The 20591-nt window shown below is 43.5% G+C and overlaps 1 protein-coding gene across 1 annotated transcript in view; it reads left to right on the top strand.

Annotated features, from left to right (window-relative positions):
- Positions 1-1274: 1274 nt before the first annotated feature.
- LOC106599229 (dynein axonemal heavy chain 6-like) overlaps positions 1275-20591 on the top strand; it is a gene marked incomplete at both ends in the record, with an annotated part of 90674 nt that continues 71357 nt past the window's right edge. Inside the window, 7 exon segments of the mRNA XM_045711662.1 lie at positions 1275-1542; positions 2652-2786; positions 12472-12583; positions 13623-13737; positions 13982-14189; positions 15024-15128; positions 15336-15446. Coding sequence (XP_045567618.1) covers positions 1275-1542; positions 2652-2786; positions 12472-12583; positions 13623-13737; positions 13982-14189; positions 15024-15128; positions 15336-15446 — 1054 coding nt within the window.

Below are 20591 nucleotides of genomic sequence, written 5' to 3'. Positions count from 1 at the left end.
CCTACATCAGATATGATGTTTATATCCTCAAGTAAGAGAGAGAGAAACACACCATAACCTACATCAGATATGATGTTTATAACCTCAAGTAAGAGAGGGAGAAACACACACCATAACCTACATCAGATATGATGTTTATAACCTCAAGTAAGAGAGGGAGAAACACACACACCATAACCTACATCAGATATGATGCTTATAACCTCAAGTAAGAGAGAGAGAAACACACCATAACCTACATCAGATATGATGTTTATAACCTCAAGTAAGAGAGGGAGAAACACACACCATAACCTACATCAGATATGATGTTTATAACCTCAAGTAAGAGAGGGAGAAACACACACCCTAACCTACATCAGATATGATGTTTATAACCTCAAGTAAGAGAGGGAGAAACACACACACCCTAACCTACATCAGATATGATGTTTATAACCTCAAGTAAGAGAGGGAGAAACACACACCATAACCTACATCAGATATGATGTTTATAACCTCAAGTAAGAGAGGGAGAAACACACACCATAACCTACATCAGATATGATGTTTATAACCTCAAGTAAGAGAGGGAGAAACACACACCATAACCTACATCAGATATGATGTTTATAACCTCAAGTAAGAGAGGGAGAAACACACCATAACCTACATCAGATATGATGTTTATAACCTCAAGTAAGAGAGGGAGAAACACACACCATAACCTACATCAGATATGATGTTTATAACCTCAAGTAAGAGAGAGAGAAACACACACCATAACCTACATCAGATATGATGTTTATAACCTCAAGTAAGAGAGGGAGAAACACACACCATAACCTACATCAGATATGATGTTTATAACCTCAAGTAAGAGAGGGAGAAACACACACCATAACCTACATCAGATATGATGTTTATAACCTCAAGTAATCATCGTCAACAAGAGAGAGATGCTACTTCCCAATTATCTCTAATTCCATTTATCCTTGCTCACTTCCCTTCACTAATGTTAATGGAAAGGACTGCCTGGTATAAGAAACATGGTGGAAACTGCCTCTAACCCATACCAGCACCAAGTTATTGCTTTTAGATTGTGGGAAGTAGTGAACGAGTGTTCACTTCAGAACAAAGGAGGTATTATTGGGACTCACAAATAGAGACGAAACAGACACTCACACACACTCATGCAAATATTTGAACTCCCAAGTTCTCTATGAAATATAAAAACCTACAACCTTATTCTCACTACCCATCCCGAACTCTCACCTTTGACCTTTTCCCCCCAGGATAGTGACGTATGAGAACATCAACAAGCAGGACTACTCTACCATCAGCCAGCAGGGTGTGACCTGCATCTCTGATACAGAGATGGACTTCCTGCCGTTAGAGCGCTGGGAGCATGAGTACCGATGCCACCGCCGCCTCCTGGCCATCCCGGCCTTCGCCCTCTTCAGGAGGTGGAAGGCCTTCAGAGTGTGGAGGACCAACGTCCGCTCCAAGAAGATCAACACGTGCAAGAAGTCCCTGCAGGAGCGCCTGTTCATCGTCAATGAGGTGGTGGTATTGTTGGGTCCAGTAGTGTTTCCTGGTCAGGATAATGAGGTGGTGGTATTGTTGGGTCCAGTAGTGTTTCCTGGTCAGGATAATGAGGTGGTGGTATTGTTGGGTCCAGTAGTGTTTCCTGGTCAGGATAATGAGGTGGTGGTATTGTTGGGTCCAGTAGTGTTTCCTGGTCAGGACAAGACCTCTACATATGTGTTTATAGTCAAAATGGTCTGTACCATTGACCTGCAGTATGTGTTTATAGTGAAAATGGTCTGTACCATTGACCTGCAGTATGTGTTTATAGTCAAAATGGTCTGTACCATTGACCTGCAGTATGTGTTTATAGTGAAAATGGTCTGTACCATTGACCTGCAGTATGTGTTTATAGTGAAAATGGTCTGTACCATTGACCTGCAGTATGTGTTTATAGTGAAAATGGTCTGTACCATTGACCTGCAGTATGTGTTTATAGTCAAAATGGTCTGTACCATTGACCTGCAGTATGTGTTTATAGTGAAAATGGTCTGTACCATTGACCTGCAGTATGTGTTTATAGTCAAAATGGTCTGTACCATTGACCTGCAGTATGTGTTTATAGTCAAAATGGTCTGTACCATTGACCTGCAGTATGTGTTTATAGTGAAAATGGTCTGTACCATTGACCTGCAGTATGTGTTTATAGTGAAAATGGTCTGTACCATTGACCTGCAGTATGTGTTTATAGTGAAAATGGTCTGTACCATTGACCTGCAGTATGTGTTTATAGTCGAAATGGTCTGTACCATTGACCTGCAGTATGTGTTTATAGTCAAAATGGTCTGTACAATTGACCTGCAGTATGTGTTTATAGTGAAAATGGTCTGTACCATTGACCTGCAGTATGTGTTTATAGTGAAAATGGTCTGTACCATTGACCTGCAGTATGTGTTTATAGTCAAAATGGTCTGTACCATTGACCTGCAGTATGTGTTTGGGCGGGTTCATGTTGTCTGAATGTTACTCAGGATTATTGAAACAATCCTATCTTCCCTATGAGATGTTCATATAATGGAACACAACCAAGGTAGTTACTTTAAGATAATAGGAAGGACCAGTAACAGCTGTGTGTCTGTTTCCAGTCTCTGCGCCCGGCGTTGCTAGACATCAGAGAGATGTGCTACAGGATCAGTGACATGGGGCTTTGTCGCATCCAGAAAGATCACACATACACTCTGGAGGAGTTCCAGGAGGCTCAGTACAAACAGCTGGAGGAGGTACGCAGTATGTGTGTCTGTCCCTGTACATGACGTGTCTCTCCCTTTACATGACGTGTCTCTCCCTTTACATGACGTGTCTCTCCCTTTACATGACGTGTCTGTCCCTTTACATGACGTGTCTCTCCCTTTACATGACGTGTCTGTCCCTGTACATGACGTGTCTCTCCCTTTACATGACGTGTCTGTCCCTGTACATGACGTGTCTCTCCCTTTACATGACGTGTCTGTCCCTTTACATGACGTGTCTCTCCCTTTACATGACGTGTCTGTCCCTTTACATCACGTGTCTCTCCCTTTACATGACGTGTCTGTCCCTTTACATGACGTGTCTGTCCCTGTACATGACGTGTCTGTCCCTTTACATGACGTGTCTCTCCCTTTACATGACGTGTCTCTCCCTTTACATGACGTGTCTCTCCCTCTACATGACGTGTCTGTCCCTGTACATGACGTGTCTGTCCCTGTACATGACGTGTCTGTCCCTTTACATGACGTGTCTCTCCCTTTACATGACGTGTCTCTCCCTCTACATGACGTGTCTGTCCCTCTACATGACGTGTCTGTCCCTTTACATGACGTGTCTCTCCCTTTACATGACGTGTCTCTCCCTTTACATGACGTGTCTGTCCCTTTACATGACGTGTCTCTCCCTTTACATGACGTGTCTGTCCCTTTACATGACGTGTCTGTCCCTTTACATGACGTGTCTGTCCCTTTACATGACGTGTCTCTCCCTTTACATGACGTGTCTGTCCCTTTACATGACGTGTCTGTCCCTTTACATGACGTGTCTCTCCCTTTACATGACGTGTCTGTCCCTTTACATGACGTGTCTGTCCCTTTACATGACGTGTCTCTCCCTTTACATGATGTGTCTGTCCCTTTACATGACGTGTCTGTCCCTTTACATGACGTGTCTCTCCCTTTACATGACGTGTCTCTCCCTTTACATGACGTGTCTGTCCCTTTACATGACGTGTCTCTCCCTTTACATGACGTGTCTCTCCCTCTACATGACGTGTCTGTCCCTTTACATGACGTGTCTGTCCCTTTACATGACGTGTCTCTCCCTTTACATGACGTGTCTGTCCCTTTACATGACGTGTCTGTCCCTTTACATGACGTGTCTCTCCCTTTACATGACGTGTCTGTCCCTGTACATGACGTGTCTGTCCCTTTACATGACGTGTCTGTCCCTTTACATGACGTGTCTGTCCCTCTACATGACGTGTCTGTCCCTCTACATGACGTGTCTGTCCCTTTACATGACGTGTGTGTCCCTTTACATGACGTGTCTGTCCCTTTACATGACGTGTGTGTCCCTTTACATGACGTGTGTGTCCCTTTACATGACGTGTCTGTCCCTCTACATGACGTGTCTCTCCCTTTACATGACGTGTCTGTCCCTTTACATGACGTGTGTGTCCCTTTACATGACGTGTGTGTCCCTTTACATGACGTGTCTCTCCCTTTACATGACGTGTCTGTCCCTTTACATGACGTGTGTGTCCCTTTACATGACGTGTCTCTCCCTTTACATGACGTGTCTCTCCCTTTACATGACGTGTCTCTCCCTTTACATGACGTGTCTGTCCCTCTACATGACGTGTCTGTCCCTTTACATGACGTGTGTGTCCCTTTACATGACGTGTCTGTCCCTCTACATGACGTGTCTGTCCCTTTACATGACGTGTCTGTCCCTCTACATGACGTGTCTGTCCCTTTACATGACGTGTCTCTCCCTTTACATGACGTGTCTCTCCCTTTACATGACGTGTCTCTCCCTTTACATGACGTGTCTGTCCCTCTACATGACGTGTGTGTCCCTTTACATGACGTGTCTGTCCCTTTACATGACGTGTCTCTCCCTTTACATGACGTGTCTCTCCCTTTACATGACGTGTCTGTCCCTTTACATGACGTGTCTGTCCCTTTACATGACGTGTCTGTCCCTTTACATGACGTGTCTCTCCCTTTACATGACGTGTCTGTCCCTGTACATGACGTGTCTGTCCCTTTACATGACGTGTCTGTCCCTTTACATGACGTGTCTGTCCCTCTACATGACGTGTCTGTCCCTCTACATGACGTGTCTGTCCCTTTACATGACGTGTGTGTCCCTTTACATGACGTGTCTGTCCCTTTACATGACGTGTGTGTCCCTTTACATGACGTGTGTGTCCCTTTACATGACGTGTCTGTCCCTCTACATGACGTGTCTCTCCCTTTACATGACGTGTCTGTCCCTTTACATGACGTGTGTGTCCCTTTACATGACGTGTGTGTCCCTTTACATGACGTGTCTCTCCCTTTACATGACGTGTCTGTCCCTTTACATGACGTGTGTGTCCCTTTACATGACGTGTCTCTCCCTTTACATGACGTGTCTCTCCCTTTACATGACGTGTCTCTCCCTTTACATGACGTGTCTGTCCCTCTACATGACGTGTCTGTCCCTTTACATGACGTGTGTGTCCCTTTACATGACGTGTCTGTCCCTCTACATGACGTGTCTGTCCCTTTACATGACGTGTCTGTCCCTCTACATGACGTGTCTGTCCCTTTACATGACGTGTCTCTCCCTTTACATGACGTGTCTCTCCCTTTACATGACGTGTCTCTCCCTTTACATGACGTGTCTGTCCCTCTACATGACGTGTGTGTCCCTTTACATGACGTGTCTGTCCCTTTACATGACGTGTCTCTCCCTTTACATGACGTGTCTCTCCCTTTACATGACGTGTCTGTCCCTTTACATGACGTGTCTCTCCCTTTACATGACGTGTCTGTCCCTTTACATGACGTGTCTCTCCCTTTACATGACGTGTGTGTCCCTTTACATGACGTGTCTCTCCCTGTACATGACGTGTCTCTCCCTCTACATGACGTGTCTCTCCCTCTACATGACGTGTCTCTCCCTGTACATGACGTGTGTGTCCCTGTACATGACGTGTCTGTCCCTTTACATGACGTGTCTGTCCCTTTACATGACGTGTCTGTCCCTCTACATGACGTGTCTGTCCCTTTACATGACGTGTCTGTCCCTCTACATGACGTGTCTGTCCCTTTACATGACGTGTCTCTCCCTTTACATGACGTGTCTGTCCCTTTACATGACGTGTCTGTCCCTTTACATGACGTGTCTCTCCCTTTACATGACGTGTCTCTCCTTTACATGACGTGTCTGTCCCTTTACATGACGTGTCTCTCCCTTTACATGACGTGTCTCTCCCTGTACATGACGTGTCTGTCCCTTTACATGACGTGTCTGTCCCTTTACATGACGTGTCTCTCCCTTTACATGACGTGTCTGTCCCTTTACATGACGTGTCTGTCCCTTTACATGACGTGTCTCTCCCTTTACATGACGTGTCTCTCCCTTTACATGACGTGTCTGTCCCTGTACATGACGTGTCTGTCCCTTTACATGACGTGTCTGTCCCTTTACATGACGTGTCTGTCCCTCTACATGACGTGTCTGTCCCTTTACATGACGTGTCTCTCCCTTTACATGACGTGTCTCTCCCTTTACATGACGTGTCTCTCCCTTTACATGACGTGTCTCTCCCTCTACATGACGTGTCTGTCCCTCTACATGACGTGTCTCTCCCTGTACATGACGTGTCTCTCCCTCTACATGACGTGTCTGTCCCTCTACATGACGTGTCTGTCCCTTTACATGACGTGTCTCTCCCTTTACATGACGTGTGTGTCCCTTTACATGACGTGTCTCTCCCTTTACATGACGTGTCTGTCCCTTTACATGACGTGTCTGTCCCTCTACATGACGTGTCTCTCCCTGTACATGACGTGTGTGTCCCTGTACATGACGTGTCTGTCCCTTTACATGACGTGTCTGTCCCTTTACATGACGTGTCTGTCCCTCTACATGACGTGTCTGTCCCTTTACATGACGTGTCTCTCCCTCTACATGACGTGTCTCTCCCTCTACATGACGTGTCTGTCCCTTTACATGACGTGTCTGTCCCTCTACATGACGTGTCTCTCCCTTTACATGACGTGTCTGTCCCTTTACATGACGTGTCTGTCCCTTTACATGACGTGTCTGTCCCTTTACATGACGTGTCTCTCCCTTTACATGACGTGTGTGTCCCTTTACATGACGTGTCTGTCCCTTTACATGATGTGTCTGTCCCTTTACATGACGTGTCTGTCCCTCTACATGACGTGTCTGTCCCTCTACATGACGTGTCTCTCCCTTTACATGACGTGTCTGTCCCTTTACATGACGTGTCTGTCCCTTTACATGACGTGTCTCTCCCTTTACATGACGTGTCTGTCCCTGTACATGACGTGTCTGTCCCTTTACATGACGTGTCTGTCCCTTTACATGACGTGTCTGTCCCTCTACATGACGTGTCTGTCCCTCTACATGACGTGTCTCTCCCTCTACATGACGTGTGTGTCCCTTTACATGACGTGTCTGTCCCTCTACATGACGTGTCTGTCCCTTTACATGACGTGTCTGTCCCTTTACATGACGTGTCTCTCCCTCTACATGACGTGTGTGTCCCTTTACATGACGTGTGTGTCCCTTTACATGACGTGTCTGTCCCTTTACATGACGTGTCTGTCCCTTTACATGACGTGTCTCTCCTTTACATGACGTGTCTCTCCCTTTACATGACGTGTCTGTCCCTTTACATGACGTGTCTGTCCCTCTACATGACGTGTCTGTCCCTTTACATGACGTGTCTGTCCCTGTACATGACGTGTGTGTCCCTGTACATGACGTGTCTGTCCCTTTACATGACGTGTCTGTCCCTTTACATGACGTGTCTGTCCCTCTACATGACGTGTCTGTCCCTTTACATGACGTGTCTCTCCCTTTACATGACGTGTCTGTCCCTTTACATGACGTGTGTGTCCCTTTACATGACGTGTCTGTCCCTTTACATGACGTGTCTCTCCCTTTACATGACGTGTCTGTCCCTTTACATGACGTGTCTGTCCCTCTACATGACGTGTCTGTCCCTTTACATGACGTGTGTGTCCCTTTACATGACGTGTCTGTCCCTTTACATGACGTGTCTGTCCCTTTACATGACGTGTCTCTCCCTTTACATGACGTGTCTGTCCCTTTACATGACGTGTCTGTCCCTTTACATGACGTGTCTGTCCCTTTACATGACGTGTGTGTCCCTTTACATGACGTGTCTGTCCCTCTACATGACGTGTCTGTCCCTCTACATGACGTGTCTGTCCCTCTACATGACGTGTCTCTCCCTTTACATGACGTGTGTGTCCCTTTACATGACGTGTCTGTCCCTTTACATGACGTGTCTGTCCCTTTACATGACGTGTCTCTCCCTTTACATGACGTGTGTGTCCCTCTACATGACGTGTCTGTCCCTTTACATGACGTGTCTCTCCCTTTACATGACGTGTCTCTCCCTTTACATGACGTGTCTGTCCCTGTACATGACGTGTCTGTCCCTCTACATGACGTGTCTGTCCCTTTACATGACGTGTGTGTCCCTTTACATGACGTGTCTGTCCCTTTACATGACGTGTGTGTCCCTTTACATGACGTGTCTCTCCCTTTACATGACGTGTCTGTCCCTCTACATGACGTGTCTGTCCCTGTACATGACGTGTCTGTCCCTGTACATGACGTGTCTGTCCCTCTACATGACGTGTCTGTCCCTTTACATGACGTGTCTCTCCCTCTACATGACGTGTCTGTCCCTCTACATGACGTGTCTGTCCCTTTACATGACGTGTCTCTCCCTCTACATGACGTGTCTGTCCCTCTACATGACGTGTCTCTCCCTTTACATGACGTGTCTCTCCCTTTACATGACGTGTGTGTCCCTCTACATGACGTGTCTGTCCCTTTACATGACGTGTCTCTCCCTTTACATGACGTGTCTCTCCCTTTACATGACGTGTCTCTCCCTTTACATGACGTGTGTGTCCCTTTACATGACGTGTCTCTCCCTTTACATGACGTGTCTGTCCCTTTACATGACGTGTCTCTCCCTCTACATGACGTGTCTCTCCCTTTACATGACGTGTCTCTCCCTTTACATGACGTGTCTGTCCCTTTACATGACGTGTCTCTCCCTTTACATGACGTGTGTGTCCCTCTACATGACGTGTGTGTCCCTCTACATGACGTGTGTGTCCCTCTACATGACGTGTGTGTCCCTTTACATGACGTGTGTCTCTCTGTGTATCTGTTCCTTTACATGACATATTCTCTGTGTATCTGTTCCTTTACATTACATATTCTCTGTGTATCTGTTCCTTTACATTACATATTCTCTGTGTGTCTGTTCCTTTACATGACATATTCTCTGTGTGTCTGTCCCTTTACATGACATATTCTCTGTGTATCTGTTCCTTTACATGACATATTCTCTGTGTATCTGTTCCTTTACATTACATATTCTCTGTGTATCTGTTCCTTTACATGACATATTCTCTGTGTGTCTGTCCCTTTACATGACATATTCTCTGTGTGTCTGTCCCTTTACATGACATATTCTCTGTGTATCTGTTCCTTTACATTCCATATTCTCTGTGTATCTGTTCCTTTACATTACATATTCTCTGTGTATCTGTTCCTTTACATGACATATTCTCTGTGTGTCTGTCCCTTTACATGACATATTCTCTGTGTATCTGTTCCTTTACATGACATATTCTCTGTGTATCTGTTCCTTTACATGACATATTCTCTGTGTATCTGTTCCTTTACATGACATATTCTCTGTGTATCTGTTCCTTTACATTACATATTCTCTGTGTGTCTGTCCCTTTACATGACATATTCTCTGTGTGTCTGTCCCTTTACATGATGTATTCTCTATAAACTAGTCACCCAGCAGTGTCTGTCATTATACCCTGATAAAGACATCTTGTCTGTTCCTTTACATGATGTATTCTCTATAAACTAGTCACCCAGCAGTGTCTGTCATTATACCCTGATAAAGACATCTTGTCTGTTCCTTTACATGATGTATTCTCTATAAACTAGTCACCCAGCAGTGTCTGTCATTATACCCTGATAAAGACAGCTTGTCTGTCCCTTTACATGATGTATTCTCTATAAACTAGTCACCCAGCAGTGTCTGTCATTATACCCTGATAAAGACATCTTGTCTGTTCCTTTACATGATGTATTCTCTATAAACTAGTCACCCAGCAGTGTCTGTCATTATACCCTGATAAAGACATCTTGTCTGTTCCTTTACATGATGTATTCTCTATAAACTAGTCACCCAGCAGTGTCTGTCATTATACCCTGATAAAGACATCTTGTCTGTTCCTTTACATGATGTATTCTCTATAAACTAGTCACCCAGCAGTGTCTGTCATTATACCCTGATAAAGACATCTTGTCTGTTCCTTTACATGATGTATTCTCTATAAACTAGTCACCCAGCAGTGTCTGTCATTATACCCTGATAAAGACATCTTGTCTGTTCCTTTACATGATGTATTCTCTATAAACTAGTCACCCAGCAGTGTCTGTCATTATACCCTGATAAAGACAGCTTGTCTGTCCCTTTACATGATGTATTCTCTATAAACTAGTCACCCAGCAGTGTCTGTCATTATACCCTGATAAAGACATCTTGTCTGTTCCTTTACATGATGTATTCTCTATAAACTAGTCACCCAGCAGTGTCTGTCATTATACCCTGATAAAGACATCTTGTCTGTTCCTTTACATGATGTATTCTCTATAAACTAGTCACCCAGCAGTGTCTGTCATTATACCCTGATAAAGACATCTTGTCTGTTCCTTTACATGATGTATTCTCTATAAACTAGTCACCCAGCAGTGTCTGTCATTATACCCTGATAAAGACATCTTGTCTGTTCCTTTACATGATGTATTCTCTATAAACTAGTCACCCAGCAGTGTCTGTCATTATACCCTGATAAAGACATCTTGTCTGTTCCTTTACATGATGTATTCTCTATAAACTAGTCACCCAGCAGTGTCTGTCATTATACCCTGATAAAGACATCTTGTCTGTTCCTTTACATGATGTATTCTCTATAAACTAGTCACCCAGCAGTGTCTGTCATTATACCCTGATAAAGACAGCTTGTCTGTTCCTTTACATGATGTATTCTCTATAAACTAGTCACCCAGCAGTGTCTGTCATTATACCCTGATAAAGACATCTTGTCTGTTCCTTTACATGATGTATTCTCTATAAACTAGTCACCCAGCAGTGTCTGTCATTATACCCTGATAAAGACAGCTTGTCTGTTCCTTTACATGATGTATTCTCTATAAACTAGTCACCCAGCAGTGTCTGTCATTATACCCTGATAAAGACAGCTTGTCTGTTCCTTTACATGATGTATTCTCTATAAACTAGTCACCCAGCAGTGTCTGTCATTATACCCTGATAAAGACATCTTGTCTGTTCCTTTACATGATGTATTCTCTATAAACTAGTCACCCAGCAGTGTCTGTCATTATACCCTGATAAAGACATCTTGTCTGTTCCTTTACATGATGTATTCTCTATAAACTAGTCACCCAGCAGTGTCTGTCATTATACCCTGATAAAGACATCTTGTCTGTTCCTTTACATGATGTATTCTCTATAAACTAGTCACCCAGCAGTGTCTGTCATTATACCCTGATAAAGACATCTTGTCTGTTCCTTTACATGATGTATTCTCTATAAACTAGTCACCCAGCAGTGTCTGTCATTATACCCTGATAAAGACATCTTGTCTGTTCCTTTACATGATGTATTCTCTATAAACTAGTCACCCAGCAGTGTCTGTCATTATACCCTGATAAAGACATCTTGTCTGTTCCTTTACATGATGTATTCTCTATAAACTAGTCACCCAGCAGTGTCTGTCATTATACCCTGATAAAGACATCTTGTCTGTTCCTTTACATGATGTATTCTCTATAAACTAGTCACCCAGCAGTGTCTGTCATTATACCCTGATAAAGACAGCTTGTCTGTTCCTTTACATGATGTATTCTCTATAAACTAGTCACCCAGCAGTGTCTGTCATTATACCCTGATAAAGACAGCTTGTCTGTTCCTTTACATGATGTATTCTCTATAAACTAGTCACCCAGCAGTGTCTGTCATTATACCCTGATAAAGACATCTTGTCTGTTCCTTTACATGATGTATTCTCTATAAACTAGTCACCCAGCAGTGTCTGTCATTATACCCTGATAAAGACAGCTTGTCTGTTCCTTTACATGATGTATTCTCTATAAACTAGTCACCCAGCAGTGTCTGTCATTATACCCTGATAAAGACATCTTGTCTGTCCAAACGTTGGATGTTAGGTTATTACATCTGAGCTCAGTGTGCAGCTCTCCTTTCATTGCTTATGTGTATCTGATGTGAAATGGCTAGCATGTTAGCAGTGCATGCTAGTCGTATTGAATCGGTGCCGTCACCCGCGCTGAGACCTTGAAGTAAACGTTTCCCTTACACTGCAAGGGCCTCAGCATTTGTGTAGCGATGCTGTGTGGGTGACAGTTCTGAGGGGGCCTGGTTCCAGCCCAGGATGGGGCAAGGAGAGGAATGGAAACAATACTGTTACCTGTGTGTCTGTCCCTTTACATGGAAACGTCTGTGTGTGTGTGTGTGTGTGTGTGTGTGTGTGTGTGTGTGTGTGTGTGTGTGTGTGTGTGTGTGTGTGTGTGTGTGTGCAGGTATCTTCTCGTCTGGAAGAGTTCAGGGAGCTGGTAAAGGAGGTGGCCAGGAGCGCCTGTCACACGGCCATGTTGGAGGCAGGATACACACCTGACTATAACTACAACACAGGTACACACACACCTGACTATAACTACAACACAGGTACACACACACCTGACTATAACTACAACACAGGTACACACACACACCTGACTATAACTACAACACGGGTACACACACACACCTGACTATAACTACAACACAGGTACACACACACACCTGACTATAACTACAACACAGGTACACACACACCTGACTATAACTACAACACAGGTACACACACACCTGACTATAACTACAACACAGGTACACACACACCTGACTATAACTACAACACAGGTACACACACACACCTGACTATAACTACAACACAGGTACACACACACACCTGACTATAACTACAACACAGGTACACACACACCTGACTATAACTACAACACAGGTACACACACACACCTGACTATAACTACAACACAGGTACACACACACCTGACTATAACTACAACACAGGTACACACACACCTGACTATAACTACAACACAGGTACACACACACACCTGACTATAACTACAACACAGTGTGTGTACTCCAGAGGGGACAGACAGTGGAGTGAGTCTGAAGTGTGTGTTCTCCAGAGGGGACAGACAGTGGAGTGAGTCTGAAGTGTGTGTTCTCCAGAGGGGACAGACAGTGGAGTGAGTCTGAAGTGTGTGTTCTCCAGAGGGGACAGACAGTGGAGTGAGTCTGAAGTGTGTGTTCTCCAGAGGGGACAGACAGTGGAGTGAGTCTGAAGTGTGTGTTCTCCAGAGGGGACAGACAGTGGAGTGAGTCTGAAGTGTGTGTTCTCCAGAGGGGACAGACAGTGGAGTGAGTCTGAAGTGTGTGTACTCCAGAGGGGACAGACAGTGGAGTGAGTCTGAAGTGTGTGTTCTCCAGAGGGGACAGACAGTGGAGTGAGTCTGAAGTGTGTGTACTCCAGAGGGGACAGACAGTGGAGTGAGTCTGAAGTGTGTGTACTCCAGAGGGGACAGACAGTGGAGTGAGTCTGAAGTGTGTGTTCTCCAGAGGGGACAGACAGTGGAGTGAGTCTGAAGTGTGTGTACTCCAGAGGGGACAGACAGTAAGCAGTCACCAGAGATTGAGCTGCTGTTTGAAGAGGCTCCAGAGAAGATGAGTTACACAGAACAGGCCAACAAGAGGTACCACTGTAGACGCCTCACCTGGTGGGTACCACACACACACTCACACTATCTTGCTACACACTCCTGTATACTGTTTCATTATTTCCCAGTCTAATTTCCACATAAATCTGTTTCTCTGCCATGCTACATTATTGAAGCCCTCCTATCCACTACACACACACCATCTCTCACACACACGTTCCATTTCTACCAGTACTTTGAGCTGGAGTGCTGTACCTGTCCAGGTGTCATGACGGAAGCCCCTTCCTACTCTGTCTTGTTCTAGTTTCATCCGGTTGGCTGACTACCTGATGGTGAACACCATGCACATCCTGGCTGTGAGCTCTGTGGCCAAACTACTGGCCGTCCTGCAGGATCAGACTCAGCACACCCCAACACACGCTGTCATCCACAGCTGGGCCGACACCGATGCTGCCAACGCTGCTGCTGCAGCTGGAGACGGAGGTGGCGCCACGGAGGACTCCGACAAGAAGGTACAGCAAGACCGACTGTTTCCTCTCCTCTGGGACCCCCAGCCGTTCCATGGATTGGATCTATTCCAGAACTAGACCACCTGATTCAACCGGTTAACTGATCATCAAACCGTTGGCCAGGTGAATCAGGTGAGGTAGTTCAGAGCTGCTCCATGAAGGTCGCTGAGGGGAGGTTTGAAAAAGGCCTCAGGGACAGATTCTCAGACATGGATGTAGCCTGCGCTGACTAAAAAACATAGACAGTTTGGTTGTTTAGCTACAAAACCCACACAACTATGGAGCAAAACACCGGGTTGGCTTCGTGTTTATCGACAACATAAATACATTTAAACAATGACCACTTTTTTGTCTCTCAAATACATTGTGACAGTTGTTGATTAGCTATGAGTCAAAACGACATGGCATCAATAACAAGATAAAACAGGCTGGAACGAGCCGCCTACGATTCTCCACATGGCAGCCCCATCGATGGGCAAGCATCATTTCAACCAACTCGTCTCAGTGGAGATTCTCCAGTGGACCACTAGGCTTTCTAAAACCAGAGGCCTGTTTAGGAGAGTTTAAAGCTACAGAGGGAGATGTATTGTGTGTGTTATCGTCTGTCTTGTAGAATGGGGAACACAGTCAGCTTTCTGCCTGCATCCTTCTAACAAGTTTACTAAACGGAATAGTGGGTTCCTTTTGTTGTGACAATCCCTTCCCCTTTAACTGTGTATTAACCCCTGTGTGTGTGTGTGTGTGTGTGTGTGTGTGTGTGTGTGTGTGTGTGTGTGTGTGTGTGTGTGTGTGTGTGTGTGTGTGTGTGTGTGTGTGTGTGGTGTTTGTGTACCTCAGGCTACAGAGCCCACGGTGGAGGCTGTTCATCTACCCATGTTTGTGTCGGAGCTGATGCTGGAGACCCACGCTCTGACCTACGAACCCTCCGTAGACGTCTTCCAGGTCTGTAACCCCTGACCTCTCACCTTTCAGCTCACTGACGATGTCATCGTTCTGCAACATATCAATATGGCTCTGAATTTGTAACTTTTTTTGTTTGTAACAATGTATCTCTCTTGCACTCTCTTTATGCGTGTGTCTGTATGTGTGTCTGTCTGTGTGTGTGTGTGGGTGTCTGTGTATGTGTGTGTGTGTGTATTCCCCTAACAGGAGTGTGTGTCAGAGATCATCTCTAGGTTCCAGGAGACAGTGTTGTCATTAGTTGTGCTGGTGACTGACTCCTACTTTGATGCCTTCACTCAGCCCATGATCAACAGCAAGGTGTGAAACACTACCACTGACTAATAAAAAACGTTTTTTTTTAGCAGATAGCTAGGTGAGACAACTACACCTGTTATAGTGAGTACATTTTTCCTCAAAGAAGCTATCAGCAAAGTCCGTGCTAGTAGGAACAAGTCAAGTGCAGGTGTTAGTTCACCAAAGCCAAGGGTGTTGTTTAGTTTAGTTGGAGTTTTCCAGACACAGATTCAACCTAGTTCTAGAATTTAAAGCAATGTGAAGAATCTTCATTGAAAGTTCTGTTCAGTATTAGTGTTGGTCTGTGTCCGGGAAACCATCCCTAAATGTTTTAATAGCCTGATATCTGATGACCATTCACCAAGAACAAGATGGCTGTTGTCCTATCATAACATGGTTGTATTCCACCACCATTCAGGTAGAGGAGATGTAATCCAGTTAGAGATACTATCATAACATGGTTATATTCCACTACCATTCAGGTGGAGGAGATGTAATCCAGTTAGAGATACTATCATAACATGGTTGTATTCCACTACCATTCAGGTGGAGGAGATGTAATCCAGTTAGAGATACTATCATAACATGGTTGTATTCCACCACCATTCAGGTAGATGAGATGTAATCCAGTTAGAGATACTATCATAACATGGTTGTATTCCACTACCATTCAGGTGGAGGAGATGTAATCCAGTTAGAGATACTATCCTATCATAACATGGTTGTATTCCACTACCATTCAGGTGGAGGAGATGTAATCCAGTTAGAGATACTATCCTATCATAACATGGTTGTATTCCACTACCATTCAGGTAGAGGAGATGTAATCCAGTTAGAGATACTATCCTATCATAACATGGTTGTATTCCACTACCATTCAGGTAGAGGAGATGTAATCCAGTTAGAGATACTATCATAACATGGTTGTATTCCACTACCATTCAGGTGGAGGAGATGTAATCCAGTTAGAGATACTATCCTATCATAACATGGTTGTATTCCACTACCATTCAGGTGGAGGAGATGTAATCCAGTTAGAGATACTATCCTATCATAACATGGTTGTATTCCACTACCATTCAGGTGGAGGAGATGTAATCCAGTTAGAGATACTATCCTATCATAACATGGTTGTATTCCACTACCATTCAGGTGGAGGAGATGTAATCCAGTTAGAGATACTATCCTATCATAACATGGTTGTATTCCACTACCATTCAGGTGGAGGAGATGTAATCCAGTTAGAGATACTATCCTATCATAACATGGTTGTATTCCACTACCATTCAGGTGGAGGAGATGTAATCCAGTTAGAGATACTATCCTATCATAACATGGTTGTATTCCACTACCATTCAGGTGGATGAGATGTAATCCAGTTAGAGATACTATCCTATCATAACATGGTTGTATTCCACTACCATTCAGGTAGAGGAGGTGTAATCCAGTTAGAGATACTATCCTATCATAACATGGTTGTATTCCACTACCATTCAGGTGGAGGAGATGTAATCCAGTTAGTGATACTATCCTATCATAACATGGTTGTATTCCACTACCATTCAGGTGGAGGAGATGTAATCCAGTTAGAGATACTATCCTATCATAACATGGTTGTATTCCACTACCATTCAGGTGGAGGAGATGTAATCCAGTTAGAGATACTATCATAACATGGTTATATTCCACTACCATTCAGGTAGAGGAGATGTAATCCAGTTAGAGATACTATCCTATCATAACATGGTTGTATTCCACTACCATTCAGGTGGAGGAGATGTAATCCAGTTAGAGATACTATCCTATCATAACATGGTTGTATTCCACTACCATTCAGGTAGAGGAGGTGTAATCCAGTTAGAGATACTATCCTATCATAACATGGTTGTATTCCACTACCATTCAGGTGGAGGAGATGTAGTCCAGTTAGTGATACTATCCTATCATAACATGGTTGTATTCCACTACCATTCAGGTAGAGGAGATGTAATCCAGTTAGAGATACTATCCTATCATAACATGGTTGTATTCCACTACCATTCAGGTGGAGGAGATGTAATCCAGTTAGAGATACTATCCTATCATAACATGGTTGTATTCCACTACCATTCAGGTGGAGGAGATGTAATCCAGTTAGAGATACTATCCTATCATAACATGGTTGTATTCCACTACCATTCAGGTGGAGGAGATGTAATCCAGTTAGAGATACTATCCTATCATAACATGGTTGTATTCCACTACCATTCAGGTGGAGGAGATGTAATCCAGTTAGAGATACTATCCTATCATAACATGGTTGTATTCCACTACCATTCAGGTAGAGGAGATGTAATCCAGTTAGAGATACTATCCTATCATAACATGGTTGTATTCCACTACCATTCAGGTGGAGGAGATGTAATCCAGTTAGAGATACTATCCTATCATAACATGGTTGTATTCCACTACCATTCAGGTGGAGGAGATGTAATCCAGTTAGAGATACTATCATAACATGGTTGTATTCCACTACCATTCAGGTAGAGGAGGTGTAATCCAGTTAGAGATACTATCCTATCATAACATGGTTGTATTCCACTACCATTCAGGTGGAGGAGATGTAATCCAGTTAGAGATACTATCCTATCATAACATGGTTGTATTCCACTACCATTCAGGTAGAGGAGATGTAATCCAGTTAGAGATACTATCCTATCATAACATGGTTGTATTCCACTACCATTCAGGTGGAGGAGATGTAATCCAGTTAGAGATACTATCCTATCATAACATGGTTGTATTCCACTACCATTCAGGTAGAGGAGATGTAATCCAGTTAGAGATACTATCCTATCATAACATGGTTGTATTCCACTACCATTCAGGTGGAGGAGATGTAATCCAGTTAGAGATACTATCCTATCATAACATGGTTGTATTCCACTACCATTCAGGTAGATGAGATGTAATCCAGTTAGAGATACTATCATAACATGGTTATATTCCACTACCATTCAGGTAGAGGAGATGTAATCCAGTTAGAGATACTATCCTATCATAACATGGTTGTATTCCACTACCATTCAGGTGGAGGAGATGTAATCCAGTTAGAGATACTATCCTATCATAACATGGTTGTATTCCACTACCATTCAGGTAGAGGAGATGTAATCCAGTTAGAGATACTATCCTATCATAACATGGTTGTATTCCACTACCATTCAGGTGGAGGAGATGTAATCCAGTTAGAGATACTATCCTATCATAACATGGTTGTATTCCACTACCATTCAGGTGGAGGAGATGTAATCCAGTTAGAGATACTATCCTATCATAACATGGTTGTATTCCACTACCATTCAGGTAGAGGAGATGTAATCCAGTTAGAGATACTATCCTATCATAACATGGTTGTATTCCACTACCATTCAGGTGGAGGAGATGTAATCCAGTTAGAGATACTATCCTATCATAACATGGTTGTATTCCACTACCATTCAGGTGGAGGAGATGTAATCCAGTTAGAGATACTATCCTATCATAACATGGTTGTATTCCACTACCATTCAGGTAGAGGAGATGTAATCCAGTTAGAGATACTATCCTATCATAACATGGTTGTATTCCACTACCATTCAGGTGGAGGAGATGTAATCCAGTTAGAGATACTATCCTATCATAACATGGTTGTATTCCACTACCATTCAGGTAGAGGAGGTGTAATCCAGTTAGAGATACTATCCTATCATAACATGGTTGTATTCCACTACCATTCAGGTGGAGGAGATGTAGTCCAGTTAGTGATACTATCCTATCATAACATGGTTGTATTCCACTACCATTCAGGTAGAGGAGATGTAATCCAGTTAGAGATACTATCCTATCATAACATGGTTGTATTCCACTACCATTCAGGTGGAGGAGATGTAATCCAGTTAGAGATACTATCCTATCATAACATGGTTGTATTCCACTACCATTCAGGTGGAGGAGATGTAATCCAGTTAGAGATACTATCCTATCATAACATGGTTGTATTCCACTACCATTCAGGTGGAGGAGATGTAATCCAGTTAGAGATACTATCCTATCATAACATGGTTGTATTCCACTACCATTCAGGTGGAGGAGATGTAATCCAGTTAGAGATACTATCCTATCATAACATGGTTGTATTCCACTACCATTCAGGTAGAGGAGGTGTAATCCAGTTAGAGATACTATCCTATCATAACATGGTTGTATTCCACTACCATTCAGGTGGAGGAGATGTAATCCAGTTAGAGATACTATCCTATTATAACATGGTTGTATTCCACTACCATTCAGGTAGAGGAGATGTAATCCAGTTAGAGATACTATCCTATCATAACATGGTTGTATTCCACTACCATTCAGGTGGAGGAGATGTAATCCAGTTAGAGATACTATCATAACATGGTTATATTCCACTACCATTCAGGTAGAGGAGATGTAATCCAGTTAGTGATACTATCCTATCATAACATGGTTGTATTCCACTACCATTCAGGTAGAGGAGATGTAATCCAGTTAGAGATACTATCCTATCATAACATGGTTGTATTCCACTACCATTCAGGTAGAGGAGATGTAATCCAGTTAGAGATACTATCCTATCATAACATGGTTGTATTCCACTACCATTCAGGTGGAGGAGATGTAATCCAGTTAGAGATACTATCCTATCATAACATGGTTGTATTCCACTACCATTCAGGTAGAGGAGATGTAGTCCAGTTAGAGATACTATCCTATCATAACATGGTTGTATTCCACTACCATTCAGGTGGAGGAGATGTAATCCAGTTAGAGATACTATCATAACATGGTTGTATTCCACTACCATTCAGGTGGAGGAGATGTAATCCAGTTAGAGATACTATCCTATCATAACATGGTTGTATTCCACTACCATTCAGGTAGAGGAGATGTAGTCCAGTTAGAGATACTATCCTATCATAACATGGTTGTATTCCACTACCATTCAGGTGGAGGAGATGTAATCCAGTTAGAGATACTATCCTATCATAACATGGTTATATTCCACTACCATTCAGGTGGAGGAGATGTAATCCAGTTAGAGATACTATCATAACATGGTTGTATTCCACTACCATTCAGGTGGAGGAGATGTAGTCCAGTTAGAGATACTATCCTATCATAACA

The sequence above is a fragment of the Salmo salar genome, unplaced genomic scaffold, assembly GCF_905237065.1.
Source record: "Salmo salar unplaced genomic scaffold, Ssal_v3.1, whole genome shotgun sequence".
In the NCBI taxonomy this organism is placed as follows: domain Eukaryota; kingdom Metazoa; phylum Chordata; class Actinopteri; order Salmoniformes; family Salmonidae; genus Salmo; species Salmo salar.
The sequence above is the reverse complement of the archived record's forward strand: the minus strand, read 5'-3'. Positions and strand labels throughout refer to the sequence as shown.